Source organism: Tachyglossus aculeatus, chromosome 6 (genome assembly GCF_015852505.1).
Source record: "Tachyglossus aculeatus isolate mTacAcu1 chromosome 6, mTacAcu1.pri, whole genome shotgun sequence".
In the NCBI taxonomy this organism is placed as follows: domain Eukaryota; kingdom Metazoa; phylum Chordata; class Mammalia; order Monotremata; family Tachyglossidae; genus Tachyglossus; species Tachyglossus aculeatus.
Genome location: NC_052071.1, coordinates 45,059,210 through 45,086,903, shown reverse-complemented (window position 1 = coordinate 45,086,903; position 27,694 = coordinate 45,059,210). Strand labels below are relative to the sequence as shown.

The 27,694-nt window shown below is 45.2% G+C and overlaps 1 protein-coding gene across 1 annotated transcript in view; it reads left to right on the top strand.

Moving 5' to 3' along the window:
* Nucleotides 1-25,107, top strand: part of LOC119929665 (endothelin receptor type B-like) — a 32,880-nt gene extending 7,773 nt beyond the window's left edge. The window contains exons 3-8 of the mRNA XM_038747854.1: nt 290-402; nt 4,220-4,424; nt 8,819-8,968; nt 14,845-14,978; nt 20,728-20,836; nt 23,724-25,107. Coding sequence (XP_038603782.1) covers nt 290-402; nt 4,220-4,424; nt 8,819-8,968; nt 14,845-14,978; nt 20,728-20,836; nt 23,724-23,873 — 861 coding nt within the window. The 3' untranslated portion in view covers nt 23,874-25,107. The remainder of the gene's footprint in view (nt 1-289; nt 403-4,219; nt 4,425-8,818; nt 8,969-14,844; nt 14,979-20,727; nt 20,837-23,723) is intronic.
* The last annotated feature ends 2,587 nt before the right edge of the window (nt 25,108-27,694 follow it).

The following is a 27,694-nucleotide window of genomic DNA, read 5'->3' as shown; positions in this document are numbered from 1 at the left end:
CATTATTATTATTATTATTATTTCTGATAGCAGCATTTCTTGGTGGCTTCCTGACCTTCTTCTGGGGAATGTTATTAGCTCCCGGAGGTGAGCCCACTATTGGGTAGGGACCGTCTCTATCTTGCCAACTTGTACTGCCCAAGCGCTTAGTACAGTGCTCTGCACACAATAAGTGCTCAATAAATACGATTGATTGATTGATTGGTTGACAGTAGGAAGGTGAGAAGATGGAGTTAGGAGACAGGGGTGATCTACACTAATTATGTGCTTCCTTGCTCCCGCTTCTTAGCTGCTGGCAGAACACTGGCCATTTGGAGTTCAGATGTGTAAGATGATCCCTTTCATTCAGAAGGCTTCTGTGGGAATTACCGTCCTCAGCCTATGCGCGCTCAGTATTGACAGGTAACGGACCTCGCCAAAATCACATTACCGCTCAGGATCCCATTGCAGGAGACTTAGACGTCCTGGGCTTTGTGGGGGAGTAAAGCTAAAATGAAAGCCACTGAAGGCTTCCACTTGAGTCCCTTCAAGACTTCAACCGATCTAAGAACTGGAGTAGACACACGTTAATCAGGTTGGACACAGCCCCTGTCCCACGTGGGGCTCACAGTCTAAGTAGGAGAGAGAAGGATTTAATCCCAATTGTACAGATGAGGAAACTGAGGCTTAAATTATGGAAGACACGACCGTTACGTTCGACCCAAGGAGCCGAAAACTCTCTGTTTGAGAAGGTGAAAAGTTCGGGGTGGAGTGGAGGTGATCTGATAATAATAATAGGGGTGGTATTTGTTAAACACTTACCATGTGTCAAGCAGTGTTCTAAGCGCTGGGGTAGGTACAAGCTAATCGGGTTGGACACAGTCCCTGTCCCACACAGATTCACAGTCTTAATCCCCATTTTACGTATAAGGTAACTGGACCCAGAGGAGTGAAGTGACTTGCCCACAGTCACACAGCAGACAAGTGGCGGGGCCGGAATTAGAACCCAGGGCCTTCTGATTTCCAGACCTGTGTTCTATCCACTAGGCCATGCTGCTACTCTGGGGATCTCTTACCCTGTACCTTCAACCCTGAGGTAACTCTAGAGCCCATAACGCTCTCTATAGTGTACTCTCCTAAGCGGTTTGTACAGTGTTTTGCACACGGTCAGTGCTCATTAAATACGATTGAATTGAATGAATAATGTGGGAAAACAGTACTGGTTTGGTACTGTTCAGGGGAAGATTGGTCACCAGTTCAGGGGATATTCAGGTGTGTGGGACCAGTAAGAGGACCCTCCAAGCAGTCTCATTATCTTGGGGAAGAGCTCGGAGCAGGTGGGAGAGGACACCTCAACCCATTTTTCTCGGTCTGTACCTCGAGATTCATCATCCTTCCTGGATGAAACCGGAATGAATTCTGCCCCCGCCAACCTTGATCATGTGGATTCAGGTCCTAATATCACTCCCTCTTTCATTCATTCAACATTTATTGAGCACTTACTAAGTGCAAGGCACCATACTACGCGCTTACCCGCCTCTCACTTCTTTCTAAACCCCCATTCCCCAGTTGTAAAGCAGGGAAAGTCCCCTCTGGACTGTAAGCTCCTTGTGGACAGGGAACATGTCTACCAACTCTAGTCATGTGAAGTGCATTCATTCAATCATATTTACTGAGCGGTTACTGTGTGAAGAGCACTGTACTAAGCGTGTACTCTCCCAAGTACTTACAAAATAAGAAGCAGCGTGGCCCAGTGGAAAGAGAACGGACTTGGGAGTCAGAGGTCATGGGTTCTAATTCCAGCTCCGCCACTTATCGGCAGTGTGACTTTGGGCAAGTCACTTAACTTCTCTGTGCCTCAGTTACCTCATCTGTAAAATAATAATAGTAATAATAATAATAATGGCATTTATTAAGCGCTTAATATGTGCAAAGCACTGTACTAAGCGTGTACTCTCCCAAGTACTTACAAAATAAGAAGCAGCGTGGCCCAGTGGGAAGAGAACGGACTTGGGATTCAGAGGTCATGGGTTCTAATTCCAGCTCCGCCACTTATCGGCAGTGTGACTTTGGGCAAGTCATTTAACTTCTCTGTGCCTCAGTTACCTCATCTGTAAAATAATAATAATAATAATAATAATAATGGCATTTATTAAGCGCTTACTATGTGCAAAGCACTGTTCTAAGCACTGGGGGGATACAAGGTGATCAGGTTGTCCCACGGGGGGCTCACAGTCAACCCCCATTTTACAGATGAAGTAACTGAGGCCCAGAGAAGTTAAGTGACTCGCCCAAGGTCACACAGCTGACAATTGGCGGAGCCGGGATTTGAACCCACGATTAAGATTGTGAGCCCCACGTGGGACAACCTGATCACCTTGTATCCCTCCAGAGCTTAGAACAGTGCTTTGCACATAGTAAGCGTTTAAAAAATACCATCATTAGTTAATTAATTAACAGTTCTCTGCACATGGTAAGCACTCAATAAATACCACTGATGGTGATGAGGGGCTTTGAGCCTCTGGCCCCAGAGTAATAAGGAAGGTGAGATGAGTCTGGAGATTTCTTTCCCACAGTCCCCACCCTTTCTATCCTGTCTTTTTTCATTCAATCAATCATATTTATTGAATGCTATGTGCAGAGCAATGTACTAAGCACTTGGGGGAGTGCAGTACAACAATAAACAGACACATTCCCTGCTCGCAACGAGCTTACAGTTTTCTAAGCAATGGCAGCACTGCCCAGCCAACCCAAACACAGTTGCTCACCCCTGAACTTGGGAGTAGCTCGTGAGCAACGATTCTTCAGTCTGAGTTCGGCATGAGGCCTGTGTAGACCAGCCCTCCTCCCGATACTTCTATTTATCAATCAATCAATCATCCAATGGTCATTTTTGAGCAATTACTATGTGCAGAGCACTGTACTGAACTCTTGGAAGAATACAACAGAGTGTAGAGAACTGCTTCTAAAGCATTTCCTAAGTGTACAGGGCACTGTACATAATGCATATTCAATAAATATTACTGCATCTCCCTTTATGAATCAAAAGCTCAATGCTCTGCTTCGTTTAGGCAACTGAGCACAGCTTTCTCATGTACGGACTAAAACTTCAGTTTCCAGTTTGGATTACCAATATGCTAATTCCTGTGAAGATGCTTTTTCATCCTAATTCAACTCTTCGGTAAGGTAGAAGGTACTGAACATCTTCAAGCAGGATACCAAGTTTTACACAATCCCCCGTGCCATTAATTAATAATTTGGGAATCTGTTAAGCACTTACTATGTACTGAACACTGTATTCAGCCCTGGGATAGCTACAAGATAATCCAGTAGGACTCACATCACTCACATGGAGCTCACAGTCTAAATACGAGGGAGAACAGGCATTGAATCCTCATTTTATTCCCAAGGAAACTGAAGCACAGAAAAAAGTGACTTCCCCAAGGTCGCACAGTAATGAAGGGCAGATCCAGAATTTGAACCCAGGTCCTCTGACTCCTCTTGCCCTTATTTTCTGCAATAACTCAGCCCTCAGCACATGCCTTTTGGTCAGACCACGATGAAAGGGCTTCTTCAATACCACCTCTGACTTACAGCAACAAAAATAATTATGATATTTGTTAAGCATTTACTATGTGCCAAGCACTGTACTAACCCGTGGGGTTGATACAATATAAGCAGATTGGACCTAGTCCCTGTCCTACATGGGGCTCATGGTCTAAGAGGGAGGGAGAACAGATATTTTATTTCCATTTTATAGTTGAGATAACTGAGACCCGGTCAAATGACTTGCCTAAAGTCACACAGCAGGCAAGTAGTAGAGCCAGGATTAGAACCTAGAAGTCTGGACATTTGGACTGTCTCTGAGTTATTTAATAATAATGATGACATTTATTAAGCGCTTACTATGTGCAAAGCACTGTTCTAAGCACTGGGGAGGTTACAAGGTTGTCCCACGGGGGGCTTACAGTCTTAATCCCCATTTTGCAGATGAGGTAACTGAGGCACAGAGAAGTTAAGTGACTTGCCCAGTCACACAGCTGACAATTGGCAGAGCCGGGATTTGAACCCATGATCTCTGATTCCCAAACCCGTGCTCTTTCCACTGAGCCACGCCGCTTCTCATATTTGGTCAAGTTCTCCCAAGAGGTCTGTTGTATCCCTTACTTTTCCTTCCTCTAACCCCCACCGTTTCCATCCTCCTTCCTCCAAACTCATCGGTTCCCCATCGGGCTGGCAGGTACAGAGCGGTGGCCTCGTGGAGCCGGATTCAGGGCATCGGGATCCCTGCGTGGAAGGCAGTAGAAGTGACACTCATCTGGGCCACTGCCATCGTCCTCGCTATCCCGGAAGCCATCTCCTTTGACTTGGTGGTGCTGAACTACCGGGAGCGGAAGCACTGGGTCTGCATGCTTTCCTCTCAGCAGAAATCCAGCTTCATGAACGTAAGTGCTTCCTCCTATCCTTTCCTGGAAAACCCACCAGTCCCTCTCTGTGACTGCCAGGGAGATCAGAAGATCAGTCTGTCGGTAGGCAATCTGCATTGAGCACCACTCTGTTCATCACATGGCCATGCTGGGGGAAATACAAAGGGGAAATCAGACATGGTCCCCACTCATCATCATCATCATCATTCATTCAATCGTATTTATTGAGCGCTTACTGTGTGCAGAGCACACATCATCACTGGGGTATTTGTTTAGTGCTTCCTATGTGCTGGGCACTGTACTAAACAGTGGAGTGGATACAGGAAAATTGGGTTGGATGCATTCCCTGTCCCACATGGGGCTCACGGTCTTAATTCCCATTTTACAGATGAGGTAACTGAGGCACGGAGAAGTGAAGTGACTTGCCCAAACAGACAAGTTGCGGAATCAGAATTTGAACCCTTGACCCTATGAATCTCAGGCCCGTGCTCTATCCACTAGGCCATGATGCTTCCTGTCCCTGCCCAGCTAATGGACATTTTTCCTCCCATTCTCCTCCATGATCCTCAGCAACAGCTATCCCTGGAGAGATTCTCTTTAACCTCAGGACTGATGAAGTCATACCTATCTTGAGCAATGTTCTCAAGATTCAGGAGCAGGGAAGATAAGCATCTCTATATTATCAATCAATCATTTGTATTTATTGAACGTTTACTGTGTGCAGAGTACTGGACTAAGCGCTTGGAAGAATAAAATATAACAATGTAACAGACACATTCCTTGCCCAAAGTGAGCTTACACTCTAGACGGGGAGACAGACATTAATATGAATAAATTAAGGGTAATAAGTGCTGTGGGGGTGAGGGAATAAAGGGAGCAAATCAGGGTGACACAGAAGGGAGTGGGAGAAGAGGAAAGGAAGGCTAAGTCAAGGAAGGCCTCATGGAGGAGATGTGTGCCTTCAATAAGGCTTTGAAGGTGGGGAGAGTCATTTACTGTCAGATATAAAGAGGGAGGGCACTCCAGGCTAGAGACAGGATGTAGGCAAGGGGTTGGAGGTGAGATCGAGGCACAGTGAGGCAATAAAAGAGCAAAATGAGAGGGCTGCGTTGTAGTAGGAGAGTAGTGAGGTGAGGTAGGAGGGGGCAAGGTGACTGCTTTAATGTCGAAGGTAAGGTGTTTCTGTTTGTTGCAGAGGTGAGTGGGCAACCACTGGAGGTTCTTGAGCAATGGAGAAATGTGGACTGAACATTTTTGTGGAAAAGTATTCTGGGCAGCGGAAGGAAGTATGGACTGGAGTGGAGAGAGACAGGAAGCAGGGAGGTCAGCAAGGAGGCTGATAGAGTACTCAAAGCAGGAGAGGATAAGTGCTTGGATTAATGTGGTAGCAGTTTGGAGAGAGTGGAAAGGACAGATATGAATGATGTTGTAAAGGTTGAGCTGAGCAGATTAAGTGATAGATTGAACATGTGGTTTGAATGAGAGAGATGGGATGAGAATGGGCTTGTGAGAGAGGAAGGATGGTGGTACTGTCTACAGTGATGGGAAAGTTGGGGGAGGACAGGGTTTGGGTGGGAAGAGAAGGAATTCTGTTTTGGACATGTGAAGTTTGAGGTGATGGCAGGACATTCAAATAAAGATGCCTTGAAGTCAGGAGGAAACATGAGACTGCTGAGTAGGAGAGAGATCGGGGCTGGAGATGTAGATTTGGGAATCATCATGCATAGAAGTGGTAGTTGAAGCCAAGGGAGAGAATAATAATAATAATAATAATAATAATAATGGTGGTATTTGTTAAGTGCTTACTATGTGCAAAGCACTGTTCTAAGCGCTGGGGAGATACAAGGTGATCAGGTTGTCCCACGTGGGGCTCACAGTCTTAATCCCCATTTTACATTTGAGGTAACTGAGGCACAGAGAAGTTAAGTGGCTTGCCCAAGGTCACACAGCTGACAAATGGCAGAGCTGGGTTTCGAACCCATGACCTCTGACTCCCAAGCCCGGGCTCTTTTCACTGAGCCACGCTGCTTCCCATGAGTTTTCCAAGGAGATGGAGAATAGAACGGACCCTAGAACTGAACTTTGAGGGACTCCCATAGTTTGGGGGTGGGAGGCAGAGGAGGAGCCCGTGAAAGAGACTGAGAATGAACAGCCGGAGAGATAGGTGGACCAGAGGAGGGTAGTGTCAGTGATGCCAAGGTTGGATAATGTTTCCAGGAGAAAGGAATGGTTAACAGTGTCAAAGACAGCTGAGAGAGAGGTCAAGGAGGATTAGGATGGAGTGGATAGAGGCCCTTGGATTTGGCAAGGAGATCATTTGTGACCTTTGAGAGGGTGGTTTCTGTGGAGTGAAGGGGATGGAAGCCAGAGTGGAGGGGGCCAAGGACAGAGTTGGAGGAGAGGAACTTGAGATAGCAGATGTAGACCACTCTCTGAAGGAGTTTGGAGAGGAATGGTAGGAGGGAGATGGGGTGATAACTGGATGGGGTCAAGGGAGGGTGTTTATAGGATGGGGAAACATGATGATGTTTGAAAGCAGTGGGGAAGAAGCCAGTGGAGAACAAACAGTTGAAGATGGTAGTAAGTGAGGAAGAAGGAAGGGGGCAAGTGCTTTGATAAGGTGCGAAGGGATAGGGTTGGAGGTGCAGTTGGAGGCCGTGGATTTTGAGAGAAGGCAGGAGATCTCTTCTTGAGCTACTGCTGGGAAGGATGGGAGAGTTGAAGATGGGCAGAAGGAGGGAGGGCCTGGAGGGTAGTGGGGGAGATTTGTGGGCGATCACATCTAAGCACACCTCTTTGGACACCAAGCTCTGTAAGGTCTGAGTTTTTGTTCTGATTTCTCAGCTCGCCTAAGACAGAATTGGTCAAATAACAAAAAAAAGCAGCAGGATTATAGTATCTTCTACTTTCAGGCTTGTCAAAGAAGGATAGGGCAGAGACAAAACATGGATAGGTGGGTGGAGAGGTCAGGGGAAAGGAAACAGATTTAAATTTTGGCTGATTTTTTACCACGAAGCTATGTTGGGAACTCCAGTGACTTGAATGGGGGCATTTTTAACTGAGAAGCTCAACTTACATTCTATTTTTACTGACTTAAAAGTCATGAATGGCAGATTCCATGGGAGGCAGTTAGCTCTCCTAATATTTGCCCCCGGACTACTCTGGCTGAGGCACCCTAAATCAAGTATGCCACCTCTAAAGGACACATTTTTTAAAATGATATCTGTTAAGCACTTAGTATGTGTCAGATACTGTACTAAGCACTGGAGTAGATATAAGCTAATCAGGTTGGACACCGTCCCTGTCCCACATGGGGCTCACAGTCTTAATCCCCATTTCACTGATGAGGTAACTGAGGCACATAGCAGACAAGTGGCAGAGCAGGGATTTGAACCCCAGTCCTTCTCTGTGCCTTAGTTACCTCATCTGTAAAATGGAGCTTGAGACTCTGAGCCCCGTGTGGGACAAGGGCTGTGTCCAACCTGATTTGCTTGTATCCACCCCAGTGCTTAGTACAGTGCCTGGCACATAGTAAGCGCTAAAGAAATACCACGATTATTATTATTAGCTTACTATGTGTCAAGCACTGAGGAAGGTGCTGGGGTTCATTCATTCATTCACTCATATTTATTGAGTGCTTACTGTGTGCAGAGCACTGTACTAAGCACTTGGGAAATACAAGTTGGCAACATATAGAGACGGTCCCCACCCAATAGTGAGCTCACAGTCTAGAAGGGGGAGACAGACAACAAATCATGTTAGCAAAATGGGGTTGAGGCGATACAATCAGATCACACACACAATACCTGCCCCACCAGGGGCTTACACTCTAAGAAGGAGGAAAGACAGGCATTTCATCCCCATTGTACAGAGGAGGAAACTGTGGCACCAAGGAGGTAAAGTGACCTGTCCAAGGTCACACGGCAGGCAAGTGGGAAATCTGGGATTAGAACCCATGTCTCCTGACCCTCATATTTGGGCTCTTTCCCCTAGGCCACTCTGCCGCTCTCCGAGTTGTCTGAAACTCAGAGTTAATAATAATATTAATAATGTAGCATTTATTAAGTGCTTATTATGTGCAAAGCACTGTTCTAAGCTGGAGAGGTTACAAGGTGATCAAGTTGTCCCACGGGGGGGCTCATATTCTTAATCCCTATTTTATAGATGAGGGAACTGAGGCCCAGAGAAGTGAAGTGACTTGCCCAAAGTCACACAGCTGACAATTGGCAGAGCAGGGATTTGAACCCTTGACCTCTGACTCCCAAGCCCGGGCTCTTTCCACTGAGCCATGCTGTTAGAAGCTCCCCACCACCACCCCCGCATTCAAGAGTCCAGTGATGGTGATGCAGTATTTAGGGGGTAAGGGGCTGGGATGCTGTTAATTACTCACCTGCTTTTTGGTTTATTTACAGTTCTATAAGGATATGAAAGACTGGTGGCTCTTTGGCTTCTATTTCTGCCTGCCCCTCGCTTGCACTGGAGTCTTTTACACCCTGATGTCCTGTGAGATGCTGAGCAAGAGGAACGGAATGCGCATAGCCCTCAACGACCACATGAAAAGGGTAAGAGCTTCCCAGAAAATCTTTTTGCCGACCAAAAGGATACCAATTTCCCCTGAAACTCCTGTGCTTTAGGAGAAATTTTAAGGTTCCTGTGTCTTTATGAAAAAAACCTCTACATTGTATTAAGACATAATTTGGGAATGTGTGTGTAGAAGCACTGTGGCTTAGTGGAAAGAGCATAGGCTTGGGACTCAGAAGACATGGTTTCTAATCCCGGCTCTGCCACTTGTCTGCTGTGTGACCTTGGGCAAGGCACTTCACTTCTCTGTGCCTCAGTTACCTCATCTGTACAATGGGGATTAAGACTGTGAGCCCCAAGTGGGACAACCTGATTACCTTGAATCTCTCCCAGCGCTTAGAACAGTGCTTGGCACAGAGTAAGCGCTTAACAAATACCACAATTATTATTATTACTAAGATTTTGCCACAGACAGGGACATTGCTGCTGAAATTAATTAATCAACGGTATTGAGTGCTGATACTGTGGAGAGCACTGTACTAAGCATTTGGAAGAATACAATACAACAGACTTAGCGGGCATATTCCCTGTGAATAACGAGCTTACAGTCTAGAATCTAGAAGTGGCCAAAGTGGGACTAGTAATGAGAGAGTAAACCATACCATAAATACACACCTAAATGGTCTCCGGGGAAGCAGCATCGCCTAATGGAAAGAGAATGAGCTTGGGAGTAAGGGGACCAGAGAATCCCAGGACTCCAAAGGCCTGGGTTCTGCTCCTGGCTCTACCATTTACCTCCTGTGCAGCCTTGGGCAAGTCAGTTCACTTCTCCGCACCTCACTTCCCTCATCTACACAATGAGGATTTGATACGAGTTCACCCTCTTACTAGACTGTCAGCCCCATATGGGACCTCATTATCTTGTATCTACCCCAGAACTCAGTACCTCGCTTGACACATACTAAGGGCTAAACAAATACCACAGTCTATTTTATTTGAATTTTACTTCTGTTGGGCAAACCGGCTTGTAGCGCCTGATGCCGTTTTCACTTTTGTCAATGAACAATCATGACAATATTGGTTAAGCACTTACTAGGTGCCAAGCACTGTATTAAGAGCTGGGGTAGATACAATATCGTCAGATTGCACAGTCCCTTGTCTCAGATCTTCTCAGGGCTGCAGCTAGAAAAGCCCACTCCATTATGGATTGCTATTCAAATGCCAAAATGCTATGCATAAAGCATGCTAGATCTGTCAACTCTCCATTACTCAGGGACTGGTTATCCACTTGTGGACTTTGTGGGCCACTTGTTTTTCCTAAGATGATTATTTCACTGCTCGTTCACCTGTCCAACAGAGGTTGGACCAGGGAAGGGAGAGAAGATGCAACTCAAATATCTCTATTTTGCTACTTGTTGGCAACTCTGAGAAAGCATTTGATAGGAGGAGGTTAAACTGTTGTCTAAATTGAAATAAATAGTTATACTCGGGATATTTAAGCTCTTCCTATGTGTCTAAGATTGTGCTAAGTGCTGACATTGATACTAGGCTGGATTATTAGTATTATTATTCCGGCATAGATACTAGGCTGGATTATTATTATTATTATTCCTATGGTGGTCAAGAAAAGAAGTGGTAAATCTTTCCTGCAGCTTTCCATGTTACTCTAAACTTAGATTTCCCCCACAGAACCTCTACTTGCTGGGGGAAATCCCCAAGACGAAATTGACCCAGAGGGGAAAATCTTCAGATTTGTAAATGAACCATCGAGACAAAGTCAGTCAGTCATATCTATTGAGCACTTATTGTGTGCAGAGCACTGTACTAAGTGTTCAGCCAGACAGGCAGGTGGGACCCCTTTAACCCATTCCCACCTCCAAGTGGTGGGAGAGTGCCCAAAGCAGAAGATAGCGAGTTCCTGGGAAATCGAGGCATTCCTTTTGTTTTCTGCTTCCAGTCTGTTTCCTGCTAGTTTATCTATCCTTCACACCACAGCCTGCAATCTAAAGGCAGTCACCTCTGATAGATAGAATTAGGGGGAAAGGAAAGAGGACTTTTGTCAGACCCAGATTAGGAGTGAAGGAGGAGGTTGAAAGTGAGGGTCAGGGTTGACGCTAGTTCGAGGCACAAAGGGATCTTATCCACACCTGTGTTCTTCTTTCTCCTCATCTGTTTCCTCCATTTCTTAGTACTGTTTACTGCATTTGTTGAGTGCTTACTATGGGCAGAGAACTGTCCTAAGCAGGGGAAATAAGTACAAGTATAATATTTCAGATATACTTCCTGATTCACCCGTGGGAGGCTCAAAGTCTAGTAAAGGGGGAAAAACTAGTGATAAGGAGATAAAATAAGACAATCAAAGCAAAAACAAGCTATTAACCAATAGTCACGAATAGAGCTGCAGTACATTATTGTTAACTGGAGTTTCTTGATCCTCAATTCTTCCTTCTCATCTTCCACTTCTCCTCCTCCTTCCCTCTGTGTTTTCACAGCACTGGATTCATTCAATCGTATTTATTGAGCACTTACTGTGTGCAGAGCACTGTACTAAGCGCTTGGGAAGTACAAGTTGGCAACATATAGAGACGGTCCCTACCCAACAGTGGGCTCACAGTCTAGAAGAATGAATGGATTCATTTCAACCCATCTCAGTGGGGATTGCTCGATAAGCCTTAATGCCTTTCACGGGGGAAGTTGACTGGGCCAGTTGGGAATGGTTGGGTTTGGGGAAGAGCGGGATCTTGAATGACCTGCCTCCAGTTTCCATCTTTCACACTGTCTGATTGGACAGAGCCAATTAGATCAATAAGTGCTTAGTACAGTGCTTTGCACAGAGTAAGCACTCAAATACACTTGAGTGAATAAGTTGTATTTACTGAGCGCTTACTGTGTGCAGAGCACTGTCCTAGCATTTGGGAGAGTCCACTAGTATAATAATAATAATGATGTTATTTGTTAAGCGTTTAAACTATGTACCAGGCACTGTACTAAGCACGGGTTGATACAGGCAAATTGGGTTGGACACAGTCCCTGTCCCATGTGGGGCTCACAGTCTCAAGCCTCATTTTACAGATAATAATAATAATGATGACATTTATTAAGCGCTTACCATGTGCAAAGCACTGTTCTAAGGGCTGGGGAGGTTACAAGGTGGCCAGGTTGTCCCACGGGGGGCTCACAGTCTTAATCTCCATTTTACAGATGAGGGAACTGAGGCCCAGAGAAGTGAAGTGACTTGCCCAAAGTCACACAGCTGACAATTGGCGGAGCCGGGGTTTGAACCCATGACCTCTGACTCCAAAGCCGGTGCTCTTTCCACTGAGCCACGATAATAATAATAATAATAAGAAGAAGAAGAAGAAGAAGAAGAATAATTGTTAAGCAATTACAATGCTGCATCAAACCCTGTTCTAGATACAAGTTAATCAGATTGGACACAATTCCTGTCCCAGATGGGCCTCACAGTCAAAGTAGGAGAAAGAAGAGGTATTGAGTCCCCATTTTATAGATGAGGAAACTGAGGCATGGAGAAGTTAAGTGACTTACCCAAGGTCACATGGTAGGCAATTGATAGAATGGGGATTAAAATGCAGGTCTTTATATTCCATTGCAGGAAGGCCAGACCTACCATTCTCCAACTTGCACTTCCCAAGCGCTTAGTACAGTGCTGTGCACACAGTAAGCGCTCAATAAATATGATTGAATGAATGAATTCGCCAACACACTCCTCCTTTAGCTGTCCAACAGCCCAGCTCATTCCCTTAGATAATAATAATAATGATGGCATTTATTAAGAGCTTACTACATGCAAAGCCCTGTTCTAAGCGCTGGGGAGGTTATAAGTTGATCAGGTTGTCCCACAGGGGGTTCACAGTTTTAATCCCCATTTTACAGATGAGGTAACTGAGGCCCAGAGAAGTTAAGTGACTTGACCAAAGTCACACAGCTGACAATTGGCAGAGCCAGGATTTGAACCCATGAACTCTGACTACAAAGCCCGTGCTCTTTCCACTGAGCCACGCTGCTTCTCTGCTTAGATATGTCTCGGTTATTATAACCGTATCCCACAGTACAGGAAAAAACAGCAGAAGACCCTATAAGCTCTTCAGATGGTTCCAATTGGGTTTATACTCCATAATCTCTGCTTTAGAAATCCCACTAAATTTATTGCTGTCAGGAGAAGGTGGACTTCTGGTCAAATCACACAACTGCTTCCAAGATTCAGCAAAGCAGTACCGTCCTCCCTAATTGAAGTTATTGTTCTGACATGTGAGCCTAAAACCTATCCATTCACTTCCTCTCCCCCACTCCCTCCTTAGCTTCAAAGAACTTGGAAAAGAAACAGACAAAAAGTTGCCTTAGAAATATTGTAAACAGAGTCAAAAGCTTGTTGACAGGAAATATACTGCTTCCATTCCCCTTAGATTGCACTTCTCACGGCATCAACCCAAAGTGCAACTCAGGTGACAAGTCCCATGCATCCTGTCTGCAGAGACTCTTTGCCTGTCAACCATTTCACATTTTTCTTTTTAATTTCCAGGCTTAGTCTCCACTCTAAACCCTTCTTTCTTCCTGCAGTTTGGGTCACAATGACGCTTGCGGTTAGCCTGGCTAACGGCATTTCTTTCTATATTGCCAACATCCAGTTAGCCGTCCCTAGACTATTCTAACTCCTTCTGAAGTCAGGAGAAGTCACTAAGAGTGGAACGATCATCCCGGAAATCTGGGTAAGGGACGGAATGGGACGAGCCTGGAGTTTTCCTTCTCTCCTCAACTCCTCCCCTCTCCTCACCCTCCATCCCAGCTCCATCCTGGTAGAGTAGTAAGAAAACCATAGGCAGAATCACTGACTCCCCCCTTTCAACATCTGCTGGCCACCCCTTTTCAGCCAGGTGGGATGGGGCAGGGACAGCTTTCCATGTTTCCATGATTTGGGGCAAGGCATTTTTTTAGGTGAGGGCAGTTTATGGTATATGTTAAGCCCTTACTATGTCCAGGCATTGTGCTAAGCACTGGAGTAGATCAACCAATCAGTCAATTGTATTTATTGAGCGCTTACTGTGTGCAGAGCACTGTACTAAGCGCTTGGGAAGTACAAGTTGGCAACATATAGAGATGGTCCCTACCCAACAGTGGGCTCACAGTCTAGAAGATACAAGCTAATCAGGTTGGACGCAGTCCCTGTCTCCCATGTTTTGCACATAGTAAGCGCTTAATAAATGCCATCATTATTATTCCCATTATCATCTAAAGGCCTTCTGGAGGTCGAGGGCTGCAGAGGCAGGGGAGGATGGGGCCGGGCTGCTGGTTTGGTTGGGGGCTGTCATCTTACCTCTTACTCATCTTACCTCCTTCCCTTCCCCACAGCACCTGTATATATGTTTGTATGTGTTTATTATTCTATTTATTTATTTATTTTACTTGTGCATATCTGTTCTATTTATTTTATTTTGTTAGTATGTTTGGTTTTGTTCTCTGTCTCCCCCTTTTAGACTGTGAGCCCACTGTTGGGTAGGGACTGTCTCTATATGTTGCCAACTTGGACTTCCCAAGCGCTTCGTACAGTGCTTTGCACGCAGTAAGCGCTCAATAAATACGATTGATGATGATGAGGCACACAGTTTTCACCATTTTACAGATGAGGTAACGAAGGCACAAAGCGAAGTGATTTGCCCGATGTCACAGCGGAGAAGAGGCGGAGACAGGATTAGAACCCATGTCCTTCTGACTCCCACTAGCTCTGCTCCAAGATGAAGCTGAAAGGATATGACAGGTTCACATACTTTCTGCTTGCTTTACTAGGAGGCATCAGGACTGTCAGCGTTAGCATAGCTGACCTCTCTGGCTCCTTACCTTAGGACGGCGGAGTGATGCTAAGAAGCCTTCACTGATTCTGGCCGCTTTGCTTCGCTTTCAGCGCAGAGAGGTGGCCAAAACAGTGTTCTGTCTGGTGGTGATCTTCGCGCTCTGCTGGCTGCCGCTCCACCTAAGCCGGATCCTGAAGAGAACCATTTATGACCCCAGCGACCCCAACAGATGTGACCTGCTTAGGTAAGGAGTAAAGGCAGCTAGGGATGGACAGAGAGAGAGAAGACGGGGAGGAAGCCGAGAGACTCTCAACTAACGGGCAGTGAAAGTTGAGAACAGCAGAAGCCTAAAATACAGTCAGAAAAGCGAAAGCCGGAAGGGTGTTGCTACTTGCGGACGCCATAAGGGGAAAATGAAGATATCTTTGAAATAGAGGATGAACAAAGGAAAGATGAAGGAATTGGAGATCCTCATGAGACGGGGAGGGAAGGTGGATGTAAAGAAGATTTTCTGGTCAGGGACGGTTGTTGAATTAGAAAGCGCGTCTCTAGCCTGTAAGCTCCCGGTGGACAGGAATGTGCCTGTTTATTGTTATATTGTGCTCTCATTCATTCATTCAATAGTATTTATTGAGCACTTACTGTGTGCAGAGCACTGTACTAAACGCTTGGGAAGTACAAGTCGGCAACATATAGAGACGGTCCCTACCCAACTACGGGCCCCCAGTCTAGAAGGGGTCCCAAGTGCTTAGTACAGTAATTTGCACACAGTAAACCCGTAATAAATCCAATTGGATGGATAAATGAATGAAAAATTCAGGGAAGCAGCGTGGCTCAGTGGAAAGAGCACGGGCTTTGGAGTCAGAGGTCATGGGTTCAAATCCCAAATTGGCTCCACCAATAGTCAGCTGTGTGACTTTGGGCAAGTCACTTAACTTCTCTGTGCCTCAGTTACCTCATCTGTAAAATGGGGATTAAGACTGTGATCCCCCCCGTGGGATAACCTGATCACCTTGTAACCTCCCCAGTGCTTAGAACAGTGCTTTGCACATAGTAAGCGCTTAATAAATGCCATTAAAAAAAGAGCTTGTTCTTTACAGGATTTTTTTAATACTCTGAAGGTGAGGAAGTGGGCTAGACCATCTTGCTGACTCACTCCAAGCACTAAGTTTCTCACTCCTTGCTGTAGCTGAAATATGATTGTGATTTGGAAATGCAGTTCTAAGCCTTCCAGCTTCTTCTGCATCTTCATAAAAAAGCTCGAGGGCAGGGAATGTATCTGTTTCTTGTTATACTGTACTCTCCCAAGCGCTTAGTACAGCATTCTGCACACAGTAAGTGCTCAGTAAATACGACTGAATATATGAAAATGAACCACTCACGAAGCAGTTTATTCTGGAAGAAAGGGGTTGAATTAAGATAGATAGGGTTTGCAGTGCAAGGATTTGAAACCTGGTGGACTGTAAAACCTAAAGCCTTTGCTGCCACCTCTAGCTTGTCTTAGAGTAAGAAAACAGACAGAACAGTAAGGAAACAGAGGAAAGTGGGGGAAAAAAACATATACGTGAGGCAATCCTGGAAATAGCCATGGGTCTAAATCACTCCTACACTACAGGTCATACACTATGGGAATGAGTCCAGGAATTAGGCTGGACTCTGGGAACCCGGTCTGGAAAACTCTGAGTCCTGTGTCCGAATAACGCAGAATAGCCAGACTAACCACCAACGTCATTGTGACCCAAATTGCAAGAAGAAGGAAGGGTTTAGAGTGGAGATTGTAAGCCTGGAAATAAAAAAAAAATGTGAAATGGTTGACAGGCAAAGAGTCTCTGTAGACAGGATGCGTGGGACTTGTCACCTGAGTTGCAGGTTGGGTTGATACCATGAGAAGTGCAATCTAAGGGGGAATGGAAGCAGTAGGTTTCCTGCTTTGTTTTTTCTTTAAAATGGTATTTGTTAAGTGCTACCTATGTGCCAGGCACTGTCAGCGCTGGGCTGGATACAAACTAATCAGGTTGAGGCTTGCAGTCTTAATCTCTATTTTAGAGTTGACGTAATTGAGGTACAGAGATGTGGAGTTACCCGAGGCTACACGCCAGAAATGTGGTGGAGCCAGGATTAGAACTCTGATCCTCTGAATCCCAGGACCATGTCCTATCCATTAGGCCGTGCTGCTTCTCAAGGAGCAGCATGATGAAGAGGTGATCCTGACAGTCTTCACCTAGTGGGTTCTACTTAGCTTCTGAAGCCCCGTATAGAAAAAGGATTGGGTCTACTTTATAATTAGCCCATTGGTTTTCCCATAGTAAGCACTTACCTGAGAAGCAGCGTGGCCTAGTGATTAGAGTCAGAAAGACCTGGGTTCTAATCCCGGTTCTGCCACATGTCTGTTGTGTGACCTTGGGGAACTCACTTCACTTCTCCGGGCCTCAGTCACCTCATTCTTTCATTCATTCATTCAATCGTATTTATTGAGCACTTACTGTGTGCAAAGCCCTGTACTGAGTGCTTGGGAGAATACACTATAACAACAGTCACATTCCTGCCCATAATGAGCTCACACTCTAGAGGGGGAGACAGACATTACTGTAAATAAATAGATAAACAAATAAATACAGATATATACAGCTATAAACATATGTCCTGTGGAGATGGGAGGGAGGCTGAATGAAGGAGCGAGTAAGAGTGGTGCAGAAGGGAAGGGGAGAAGAGGAGAGGAGGGCTTAGTCAGGGAAGGCTTCTTGGAGGAGGTGTGCCTTCAATAAGGCTTTGAAGTGGGGGAGAGCAATTATCCATTTGATATGAGGAGGGAGAGCCTTCCAGGCCAGAGGTAGGATATGGGTGAGAGGTCGGTGGCGAGATAGATGAGATCGAGGTACAGTGAAAAGGTTAGCATTAGAGGAACGAAGCGTGTGGGATGGGTTGCAGTAGGAGAACTGTAAAATGGGGCTTAATAATAATAATAATAATAATGGTATTTATTAAGCACTTACTATATGCAAAACACTGTTCTAAGTGCTGGGGAGGTTACAAGGTGATCAGGTTGTCCCACGGGGGCTCACAGTCTTAATCCCCATTTTACAATAAATGCTATCATCATCATTTACAGATGAGGTAACTGAGGCACAGAGAAGTTAATGACTTGCCCAAAGCCACATAGCTGACAAGTGGCAGAGCCTGGATTTGAACCCGTGACCTCAGACTCCAAAGCCCATGCTCTTTCCACTGAGCCACGCTGCTTCTCAAGGGTGTGAATCCCAAGTGGGACAGGGACTATGTCCAACCTGAACTACTTGTATCCACCTAAGCACTTAGAACAGTGCCTTGTATATAGTAAGCACTTAATGTCACAATTATTATTATTTTTATTATCATTACTAGCATTATTTTCACTTGAGTCAGCAATCCCCAATCTCCAGACCAACTTTCAGAGTCCCAGGTCAATTGTCCCACATTTTTTAAAGATAAATAAATTGAGTTCTGTAGGATAGCCAGTGACCAAGTGTCCAAAGATGAAAACATCATTATTACATTCTAGTTTGACACCTTTCCTCTACACAAACTCATAGACTCTGACTGTATGTGCCTTCAGAGCAAGAGGGGAATTGGGCTGAAATATATTCTATCATAGGTCAAAATGCTGCCCTTTATTGGCATGAAACCAATAATAATAATGGCATTTATTAAGCACTTACTATGTGTAAAACACTGTTCCAAGCGCTGGAGAGGTTACAAGGTGCTCAGGTTGTCCCACATGGGGCTCAGTCTTCATCCCCATTTTACAGATGAGGTAACTGAGGCACAGAGAAGTTAGGTGACTTGCCCAAAGTCACACAGCTGATAATTGGCGGAGCCAGGATTTGAACCCCTGACCTCTGACTCCAAAGTCCGTGCTCTTTCCACTGAGCCACACTGCTTCCCCAACCAACTTGACAGAATGTTAGAAAAATTTCCCCAGAACCCACATATTTCTTAATAACATCTCCCAAGTTATCCAACTAATATTAGGAGAATTTGATCTTGTTCTTTCAGCATAATTAATAATAATAATAATGATAGCATTTATTAAGTGCTTACTATGTGCAAAGTACTGTTCTAAGTGCTGGGGAGGTTATAAGGTGACAAGGTTGTCCCATGGGGGGCTCACTGTCTTAATCCCCATTTTCCAGATGAGGGAACTGAGGCCCAGAGAAGTTAAGTGACTTACCCAAAGTCACACAGCTGACAAGTGGCAGAGCTGGGATTTGAACCCATGACCTCTGAGTCCAAAGCCTGGGTTCTTTCCACTGAGCCACGCTGCTTTTCCACGTGGCTAATTCAGCAAGGATTCAAAATCACTAGCTTGTACTGATAGCAAGTAGCATTTCCTCTGAGATTGTGTCAATGGTATTTATTGAACACTTATTTATTCAATCATATTCATTGAGCACTTACTGTGTGCAGAACACTGTATTGTGTGCATCATCATCATCATCATCATCAATCGTATTTATTGAGCGCTTACTGTGTGCAGAGCACTGTACTAAGCGCTTGGGAAGTACAAATTGGCAACATATAGAGACAGTCCCTGCCCAACAGTGGGCTCAGAACACTGTACTAAGTGTTTGGGAGAGTAAAATATAACAGACACGTGTCCTGCCCACAACGGGGTTACCGTCTAGAGGGGGAGACAGAAATTAATATAAGTAAATAAAATCACAGTTATGTACCTAAGTGCTGTGGGGCTGGGAGGGGTGTTGAATAAAGGGAGCAAGTCAAGACGGCACAGAAGAGAGTGGGAGAAGAGGAGAGGAAGGCTTAGTCAGGGAAGGCCTTTTGGAGGAGGTGTGCCTTCAGTAAGGCTTTGGAGCGGGGGAGAGTAACTGTCCTTATGTGTTCTTACAAGAAATCGTAGATTGGTTCTGGATATGCTTTGACAGCTGCTGCTGCTGCTCTCTTCCTCCCTTCAAGGCCCTGCTGAGAGCTCACCTCCTCCAGGAGGCCTTCCCAGACTGAGCCCCTTCCCTCCTCTCCCCCTCGTCCCCCTCTCCATCCCCCCATCTTACCTCCTTCCCTTCCCCACAGCACCTGTATATATGTATATATGGTTGTACATATTTATTACTCTATTTATTTATTTATTTTACTTGTACACTTCTATCCTATTTATTCTACTTTGTTGGTATGTTTGGTTCTGTTCTCTGTCTCCCCCTTTTAGACTGTGAGCCCACTGTTGGGTAGGGACTGTCTCTATGTGTTGCCAATTTGTACTTCCCAAGCACTTAGTACAGTGCTCTGCACATAGTAAGCGCTCAATAAATACGATTGATTGATTGATTGATTGCTCCAGGGGGGTAACCAGCTAATCACGCCTCTGGGGGACTGTCCAGTCTCTGTAGATAATATGTGAGCCCACTGTTGGGTAGGGACTGTCTCTATATGTTGCCAATTTGTACTTCCCAAGCGCTTAGTACAGTGCTCTGCACATAGTAAGCGCTCAATAAATACGATTGATGATGATGGAATGGGTTAGAAGGCCAAACCAAGGACGTGGAAAAATCCACCAATCATGCATCTTGGGAGACAAGGTTGCCAAGAAGGTTGAGAGATCGACTTTGGTTGCACATAGATCCCCAAATGATCATCTGTTCAGCCTGCATGACTCTCACTTCCTGCTCCTGGACTAACCATTATCATCCTGAGCTATTCAGATCCTCTCTGCAGACTCCATCCAATCTTTCAGCACGAACGTGACACTGGTTACTGAAATGTGCAGCAGAGGTTGGGAGAAAAACCCAGAGTCTAGCACCCACAGCTATGTGGAGTCACGGTCAAAAGGCAGAAGAACTAGACTAGCACTTATTCTACTGCATTCCACATTTCATCATGGTCTCCGTAATGGAAGGAAGGATTTGCCAGCTTCTGATTCAGTAGCTTGTGGGTGTCGGGAGAAGCTGTTTGACAGGTCAGTTGGTACTTGGGCTAGTTTGACTAGGATTCCTTTCTCCCGCTAGTTTTCTGCTGGTGTTGGACTACTTTGGCATTAATATGGCCTCCCTCAACTCTTGTATCAATCCTGTGGCGCTCTACTTTGTCAGCAGGAAGTTCAAGAATTGCTTCCAGGTAAGAAATTGGGCTATTTTTTTTCTAGATCTGCTTTGGAACTTGGGAAGGGAATAAAATCCGGATGATGTCATACTGGAGTCAGGCCTTTTGAACAAGAATGACATGTTAGCCACAGTGGCAAAAAAAAAACAAAACCAAAACCCTTTTCATTAAATTGTATTTATTGAGCACTTACTGTGTGCAGAGCTCATAGTACTTGGAAGATTACAATACAATAATAAACAGACATTCCCTCCCACAATGAGCTTACAGTCCATATGAGAAGACAGACATTAATCCCTAATGAGACCCTATAGACTCTTGGAATTTCTTTAGAATTGGTGTAATACAGCTCGGTGATAACACATCAAGCTTCTCTTGGTCTCATGCTTTGATTGTAAGTGCTTAATAGATACTATAATAATAAAACAATGCATCAAGCACTATTCTAACTGCAAGGGTATTTATAAGTTAATCAGGTGGGACACGAAGTCCCTGTCCTACTTGGGGCTCTCAGTCTAAGAGGGAGACCAGGGATTGAATCTCCATTTTACAATTAAAGGAACTGAAGCACAGAAAAGTTAAAGTGACCTGCTCGAAGCCACACAGCAGGCAAATGGAGGAGCTGTAATTAGAACTCAGGTCCTTTGACTGCTAGGTCTGTGCTTTCCCCACTAGGCCAATGGGCTCACAGTCTAGAAGGGGGAGACGGACAACAAAACAAAACATGAGGACAGGTGTCAAGTCGTCAGAACAAAGCTAAATGCACATCCTTAACAAAATAAATAGAATAGTAAATATGTACAAGTAAAATAGAGTAATAAATCTGTACAGACAGATGTACAGGTTCTGTGGGGAGGGGAAGGAGATAAGGCCGGGGGGATGGGGAGGAGGAGAGGAAAATGGGGGCTCAGTCTGGGAAGGCCTCTTGGAGGAGGTGAGCACTCAGTAGGGCTTTGAAGAAAGGAAGTCAGTCAATCATGTTTATGGAGCACTTAGAGAAGCAACATGATGTAGTGGCTCAGTGGAAAGAGCTCGGGCTTTGGAGTCAGAGGTCAAGGGTTCAAATCCCAGCTCCGCCAATTGTCAGCTGCGTGACTTTGGACAAGCCACTTAACTTCTCTGTGCCTCAGTTCCCTCATCTGTAAAATGGGGATTAAGACTGTGAGCCCCACATGGGACAACCTGATTACCTTGTATCTGCCCCAGCGCTTAGAACAGTGCTTTGCACATAGTAAGTGCTTAATAAGTGCCATCGTCATTATTATTATTATTATCTAATGGCAAGAGCACAGGCTTGGGAGTCAGAGGACGTGGGTTCTAATCCCAGCTCCGTCACTTGTCTGCTGTGTGACCCTGGGCAGGTCACTTCACTTCTCTGGGCCTCAGTTACCTCATCTGGAAAATGGGGATTCGGACTGTGAGCCCCATATGGGGCAGGGACTATGTCTAGCCTGATTACCCTCTGTCTAACTTATTCATTCATTCGTTCAATCGTATGTATTGAGCGCTTGCTGTGTGCAGAGCACTGGACTAAGCGCTTGGGAAGTATAAGTTGGCAACATATAGAGACGGTCCCTACCCAACAACGGGCTCACAGTCTAGAAGGGGGAGACAGAGAACAAAACAAAACATATTAACAAAATAAAATAAATAGAATAAATATGTACAAATAAAATAGAGTAATAAATACGTACAAACATATATACATATATACAGGTGCTGTGGGGAGGGGAAGGAGGTAAGGTGGGGGGGATGCGGAGGAGGGAGAGAGGAGCTAAATGCTAAATACCTTAGCATTTAGAATGGTGCTTGGCACATAATGAGCGCTTAAATACCATAATTATTATTACTATATGCAGAGCACTGTAACAATAATAGTAATGATGGCCTTTGTGCAATAATGATGGCTATGTGCAAAGCACTGTTCTAAGCGCTGGGGAGGTTACAAGGTGATCAGGTTGTCCCACGGGGGTCTCACAGTCTTAATCCCCATTTTACAGATGAGGGAACTGAGGCACAGAGAAGTGAAGTGACTTGCCCAAGGTCACACAGCTGACAATTGGCGGAGCCGGGATTTGAACCCATGAACTCTGACTTCAAAGCCCGGGCTCTTTCCACTGCGCCATGCTGCTTCTCTAGGCAGCTTCTCTGTACTAAGCACTGAGGAGAGTACAATACGACAATAAACCGACAGTCCCTGTTCACAACAAGCTTCCAGTCTAGAGGGGGTGACAGACATTAAAGTCTACCCCAGCAGATGGCACATGATGATGATGGTATTTGTTAAGCCCTTACTATGTGCAAAGCACTGTTCTAAGCGCTGGGGAGGCTACAAGGTGATCAGATCGTCCCACGTGGGGCTCAGTCTTCATCCCTATTTTACAGATGAGGGAACCGAGGCCCAGAGAAGTTGCCCAAAGTCACACGGCTGACAATTGGCAGAGCGGGGATTTGAACCCATGACCTCTGACTCTCAAGCCCTTGCTCTTTCCATTCAGCCATGTTGCTTCTCTTAGTAAGCACTTAACAAATACCATTAAAAACAAAAAGTCACAGTCCTTGTCAAAATACCACTACCATCCTCAGGAGCCTCGGGATAGGAGCCCTGGTTATAAAGGCTCTTAACGGTTTCAGAAATTCCAGAAAAACCAGGCTGTCACATACCTTTTCACCATCCCAATGATCTTCCTTTTCCCAAAGGGCACAAAGGGAGGGTACCGTATTCCTTCTATGTTGTTCTCTTCAGCACTTCCCCAACTGGGGAGGTCCCAGACGTTTAGCAGGGACGGTAGCAGAACCAAAATACAGTCAACACGCTAAACAATGGCAGCAGCAGTAGGAGCTCCTTCACGTTAGGGAAGTTTTCCCACGCCTGACTCAACTTTCCTGTTTATGTTCACAGTCGTGCCTATGCTGCTGGTGTCAGAGGCCAGAGCTGAACGTCAGCCCCGTGGACGAGAAAGGTTCCGGGGCCAGATGGAAAGCCCACGGCCGGGACCTGGGTCTGGACCGAAGCAGTTCCCGCTTAAGCAATAAGTACAGCTCCGCCTAAGACCTACAAGCATATTAAAGAGAGCCAGGGACAGGACAGAGGGAAGGGGAAAGACGAGCTGAAAGAATGAGCCGTGGAGCAGCCTTCTTGAGATGACTGGCGGCAGTCATTCCGGCCTGGACTCATTTTCACCCAGTTGGAGAGGAGACATCAGAAATCGGCGTGTGTCGTCGCTTCCATTCTCGCTTCTCCCTTTGGAGGGTCCGAAACGCAAGCATAGAATTTGTTTTTGGTGTCCCTTATAATCTGTATTATCGTTGGATGGCCTGTTCAGTTTTTTTTTTTTCCTTTTTTATTGTATCTCTGAGCTCAGTGGCAGGGAATCAACTGAATGGGATTCCGTTCCCTCTGGTAAATGTCTGAACAGCCACTCTAGAAAGATTTGGCCCCTTCACTCTGGCTTCCTTAGGGGAAATCTGGGGCAACAGAACAGTTTAAATGACTTGCCAAGCTCAAGCAGTGAGGGGCATTAAAATCACAGCTGCTTCACTGCCTGTTTTTAGCTTTGCCCATCAAAGAAAATGCTGTTCGCAGGTTATGGTGGACTGGAAATTCAGCCAAAGTTCCACTAGGGCCTTGCTTAATCCTCTTTTCAGAACAAGACTAAGCTACAATCATTTATCCTAACAGCATAACTATCTCACCTATAGCATTGTAAACATGTGTATGTAATGAGTTGCCTCTGGGCAATTACATGGTCAGTATTAATAAGCTCAAAATGTCAAGGCCTGGGTCTCCCTTAGCTTTTAAGGCGAAGTCCTTTCCCAAATGGTCTCTAAATGTTTTTTACCCTCAGATTGAGTTTTAAATTACTTTTAAATTTTCAATCTTGCAGAACTGACTTCCTGAAAAGACCTAACTCGTCACTAACTCTGCTTGCTTATGAGAGACAAGGTGAATATCCCAGCTAGACTACGGGGCCCTTGTTGGCAGGGAACATGTCTACGAACTCTAGTGTATGCTACTAAGCATTAGTCGTGTGTTCTGCACACAGTAAGAACTCAGTAAATACCACTGAATGATTAATCAAGATCGGGTTCATATAACCGCTGGATGAAGCAGGAACATGTGTGAGTTGGAGGAAATTCAGTAGTAGCAGTTGTGTGGTATTTGTTAAGCACATAATAGGTGCCATGAACTGAATTAATCAGGTCAAAAATAGTCCCTGTTCCACATGAGGCTCACAGTCTTAAGTGGGAGAATGGGTATTGACTCTTCCTTTTACAGATGAGGAAACTGAGGCACAGAATGGTTAAGTGACTTGTCAAAGATCACACATGATGTAAATGGAGGAGCTGGGATTAGAATCCAGGTCTTGACTTTCATTCATTCATTCATCCAATCGTATTTATTGAGCGCTGTGTGCAGAGCACTGTACTAAGCGCTTGGGAAGTACAAGTTGGCAACATATAGAGACGGTCCCTACCCAACAACGGGCTCACAGTCTAGAGGGTCTGTGCTCATTTCACCAGACCATGTAGTTTACACAGTTTAAATCAAGGAAATCAGGTGAAGTAGCAAACACCCTGAGGCTTTTTGGACCAGGTCAGACTTTGGCAAGTTGATTTTTTTTTTCCTGCCGTGCTATTTCTGGGCAAGCCACAGGGAAGGAGCACAGGGAGGGGGCGGGCAGTAAGGAAGAGCGACCTGGCTCAGAAATCTTTATTTCCAAAGTGAGGGTGGGAGAGTGGACTAGTGGGAAGATCAAGGGTCTGGGAGTGGGGAGACCCAGGTTCTTATCCCAGATCTAGTCTCTGACCTGGTGTATGACCTTAGACTGCTTGCCTAACCATTTTGAGTCTCCGTTTCCTCAACTCTAAAGTGGTGGCAATACCTGTTCTCCCTAGTTCTTATTCCCTGAGCCCCATGGGAGACAAGGATTATTTCAATTCAATTACAGCATATCTAGTTCGGGGATTGTCATTTAATAAGTGCCTCAAGGAAGCAGCATGGCCCAGTGCTTACAACAGTGCTTGGCACATAGTAAGCACTTAATAAATGCCATCATCATCATTATTATTATATTATTATTATTGTTATTAGATAGAGCACAGGCTTGGGAGTCAAAAGATCATGGATTTGGCTCCGGTGCTTGTCTGCTGTGTGGCCTTGGGCCCTCATCTGTAAAATGGGGATTAAGACTGTGAGCCCCATGTGGGACAGGGACTATGTCCAACCTGATTTGCTTTTATCCACCTCAGCGTTTGGTTCAGTGCCTGACACTTAGTAAACACTTAAATACAATTATTATTATTATCCTATATACCATAACTATTTACTTATCAGGAAATCCCAGAATGAGCACTATAGATCACATAGGAGAAGGAATTTTTGAGCATCTGCTTGAGGCAACCTGCCTTGTGAACCCCATGTGGTACAGGAACTGTGTCCGATCTGATTATACTGTATCTGTCCCAGCGCTTAGTAAAGTGCCTGGCATATTGTAAGCACTTAAATACCACTATTGGCATTCTCTAAGCTTTGTGCTAGTAGCCAGCTGAAGCAAGACAAGGCCCGGAGCCTCTCACTAAATGTTTCCAGGTATCTCAATTGGCCAATCTGGTCCTAATGCAAGCTGCCCCTGCTTCCCTGTGATTTTCAGATTCCGAAGTCCTGCTGCCATTCACACCACTTTTCTGAGGTCAGAGTGTCCATCCTGGGGTCCTACAGTAGAGACCGAATGTGGCAGCACACGGAGAGAAATGAAACCATGCCGATGCCTGAAGCAGGAGGCTCAGGCACTCGTTCCGGAGGTAGGCATGCCAGGGAGAAAGGTCCTGGGGCCGTGTCAATTTATTCATTCGTATTTATTGAGAGCTTACAGGATGCAAAGCACTGTACCAAGCACTTGGGAGAGTACAATGTAACAATAAACAGACACATTCCCTGCCCACGACGAGCTTACAGTCTCGGTGGGCGATCGAGTCACAGCACAGCGCTTAGATTCCAGGAGTTTAGCAATGGGCAAGGCAGGTCCTCATAAAAAAGACTGTAAACTCACTGTGGGCAGGGAATGTGTCTACCAACTCCGCTGTATTGTGCTCTTCCAGGTGCTTTGTACAGTGCTTTGCAGAGTAACTGTTTAATAAATCCCACTGACGATCCTCTCCAGTTCTATCACTCTTTTCATCCTCATCTGCTAACCTAGTTCTGGCTCACATGTAGCTCTGCCGTTTCTAAGTTTCCGTACTAGAAAAATAAACTCTCAGCCCAATTCATGGGCAATGAACCATTTCATACTTCCCCCAAATCTTCCCTCCCATCTGCAGCTGAGAATACCCAAAAATTCTCCAGGATTAAGCACAACTGTAAATCCAGTTTCATCTCAGCCTGAAACTATTGCATAACTCAAATACAGAAAAAGAGAAAAACCTATTAAAGGGTGTCCCCCACCTTGTTCACAATCTCTGTTATCTGTGAATTGAAAAGGCCAAAGATTGTAACTTGTTACAGATGTAATTTGTTCATTTGTTCTTGAAAGTACCATTTTGGTGAAATTGTGACATCATAGCCTTTCATTTTTCACTTACCTATTTGAATAAAACATTTTCATGTCAGAAAAGAAAGACCTTAGGTGTTCAGACTATTTTGGGTTCTGCTTGATTAATACTTAATAGGTTTTTTCAATAGGTTCTCCTGGCTCTTAAAACTCCCCTGAGTCCTAGTGACCAGGTTGGCCCTGGGCCAAATTCAATTTTTGCCTCAAACCTGCTCAGTGCAAATTTAACCGTTGTGGCCGAGCCGGGGTGAGCAACGTTTACCCTGTGAAGACACAGTTTGTATTTCTGGATCTGGTACTCCTCCCATGTCATGATTCCCTC